The sequence below is a fragment of the Cyprinodon variegatus genome, unplaced genomic scaffold (assembly GCF_000732505.1).
Source record: "Cyprinodon variegatus isolate N-32 unplaced genomic scaffold, C_variegatus-1.0 Scaffold331, whole genome shotgun sequence".
In the NCBI taxonomy this organism is placed as follows: domain Eukaryota; kingdom Metazoa; phylum Chordata; class Actinopteri; order Cyprinodontiformes; family Cyprinodontidae; genus Cyprinodon; species Cyprinodon variegatus.
This window is the reverse complement of record NW_015150784.1, coordinates 135,309-137,455: the sequence shown is the minus strand read 5'-3', so window position 1 is coordinate 137,455 and position 2,147 is coordinate 135,309. Positions and strand designations below refer to the sequence as shown.

Genomic DNA, 2,147 nt, shown 5'->3' with positions numbered 1-2,147 from the left:
GAGAAGCTTGTGGAGATTCCAGTATTGCTCTGAACACTGCTCAACCAGAACTGAAAGGTGAGGGGAAGACACTGCAGTTAGGTTAGGTTCAGTGGGAAGATTGATTCTCGAACTTATAGAGGAGAAATGGTTTGCAGACTCACGTTTCCAGAGAAGTGGAAGACTCTTTGACTCCAGTCGGTCTGGGGTGTTCCAGTGTTTGTCTCATCCGATGAAGGGCGGACGGAGTTTACCCAGAATGTGGTTGTTTGTATGAGAACGGAGAAACTGACTGCCACTCAGATTTCCTGCGTTACTTGAACGGACTGTGGTGCAGATGAATCCCTTGCTCAGTGTGAAACTCAAACGATCCCTTGGAGGAATGTGGAACCTCCTGTTTGAATCCCCAACTCAGTTTGAGGCTCAGTTGATCCTTCCAGGGAGAGAAGGCCCGAAACGTCCAGTTTGCAGGATGACTTTCTGCCGAGAGGCAAAGACAAAATAGTAAGATTAAAACTCAAGGAATAAGAATAAGCAAGACAAACACACAAAAGACAAACCACACAGACAGGAGTCCTAACATATAATATAAAAAGATGGATATGAATGTTGAGTATATAGGAAACGTAAAACCTTTAATCATGTTTCATTTGAATTTTAGAACAATAGATTTTATCAAATCTTGTGTTAAAGTCTGGAAAAGCTCAAATTCCATCTTCTACTCCCTATTTTAAAAATATTTCTTTTTTTTTTATAATCTGTTTATAATTCACCTTCTCTAGGCGTCTATGCTATGCCAATGTACATTTCCTTTTCATTTCTAACTACTATGCTTTGAACTGTTTTGCCACTGAAATGTGCTACATAAATAAACTTGTCACACTTTATATCAACCCACTGGATTTTAAGTAGGCTCATTTTCCCTCCCACCATCATCTAATCAATCAGAAAAAGGTGAAATAAGTTATTCTAGCAGCTCATTATGCGTGGAAACGATTATGACGCGCGTCTAAATGAACTTTTGTGTGCGCTACACTGCAGCTGACACTGCGTCCAAACTTGGCGGAGCCCCCTGTGGATTTACTGGCTGAACATCCACATCCATCAGGAAACTTCACACTCAGCTGCTGTCCGTTTGGGTGAACCTCCAGGGGATAAAGAGAGAGTCTGAGAGAGGCTGAACACCTGCAAGGACACTGCGGACTGCCTTCTTTTTATTCAATCCAGCCTCATCCTTCACCAGCTTCGCATTTCTCATCAAGAAGGAGAAAGGGAAGGATGAGCGCCTCTCTTCCCAAAAGCGAGTCGACCTCCTCTCTGCTGCGCTCTTCAGGGCTCAGCCGCAGGCTTGCGCACCCTGATCCCGCCGCTGCTCACCGGCTCCACCGCCGCATTCACCACCATCAGCATCAGCATCCTTCCAGAATTGGAAGCAGAGAGGATGCACCCTGGTCGGATGACTCTGAGACAAGTGCGCGGAGACCTCTCTGCCAGCCGCGACACGCTGAGTCTCGGCATTTAGTGGAGCATCTGCGAGTGCAGGATGGTTACTCTCCCCGGCAGCCGACCCACCTGGAGGATCATTGTTTCCAGGAGGGGGATGCTAGAGGCAGAGCGAGCAGGCTTCACCATAAAGAGCGCAGCAAGTCCTCCAGATCCAATCCTCACTATCATCAGCACCACGACTCCCCTCCTGCAGAGATCATTATACAGCAGGGCGACACCCGGCAGGACAGGAGGACTTCACCCGCTACCTCTGTCTCAAAGCCCTCCAATGAGGCGGATTTTCTATTCGAGCAGAGCCAGAGAGCTGTCAGTGGGTCCACTTCTACTCTCAGCTCGGACTCACCTTCGGCCAGCGCACCTGTCCGGCCAGCATCCCGCCGCAGGACCAAGAGACCTGGCTCTGCGTCAGAGAGCGACTCTAATCTGCATCCTATAGTGAAATCTGTTTTTGGGCAGGTAACAAATCTTTCAAATACTTAAAAAAGTGCTATACATCCAAACTCCCCCCCAAAAAAGATATTAAGTCCTGGAGTAAATCAGAGAAACAATTCTCTGTTCATTCATCACAGCTCCCCTTGAAAGCATAAAAATGATCATACAGCGATGTCATTTTTTTTTTATTGTTTGCCAAAGCCATGCATGAGACACAGCTAATATTCAGG

General features: G+C 46.8%; 1 protein-coding gene across 2 annotated transcripts in view; it reads left to right on the top strand.

Annotated features, from left to right (window-relative positions):
* The first annotated feature begins 896 nt into the window (after nt 1–896).
* The window catches only part of LOC107091265 (calcium-binding protein 1-like), a 28,661-nt gene continuing 27,410 nt past the window's right edge, over nt 897–2,147 (top strand). Inside the window, exon 1 of one of the 2 annotated variants that reach the window (XM_015385089.1) lies at nt 897–1,941. In XM_015385089.1, coding sequence (XP_015240575.1) covers nt 1,258–1,941 — 684 coding nt within the window. In that variant the 5' untranslated portion in view covers nt 897–1,257. The remainder of the gene's footprint in view (nt 1,942–2,147) is intronic. The other variant, XM_015385090.1, reaches the window with a different exon arrangement.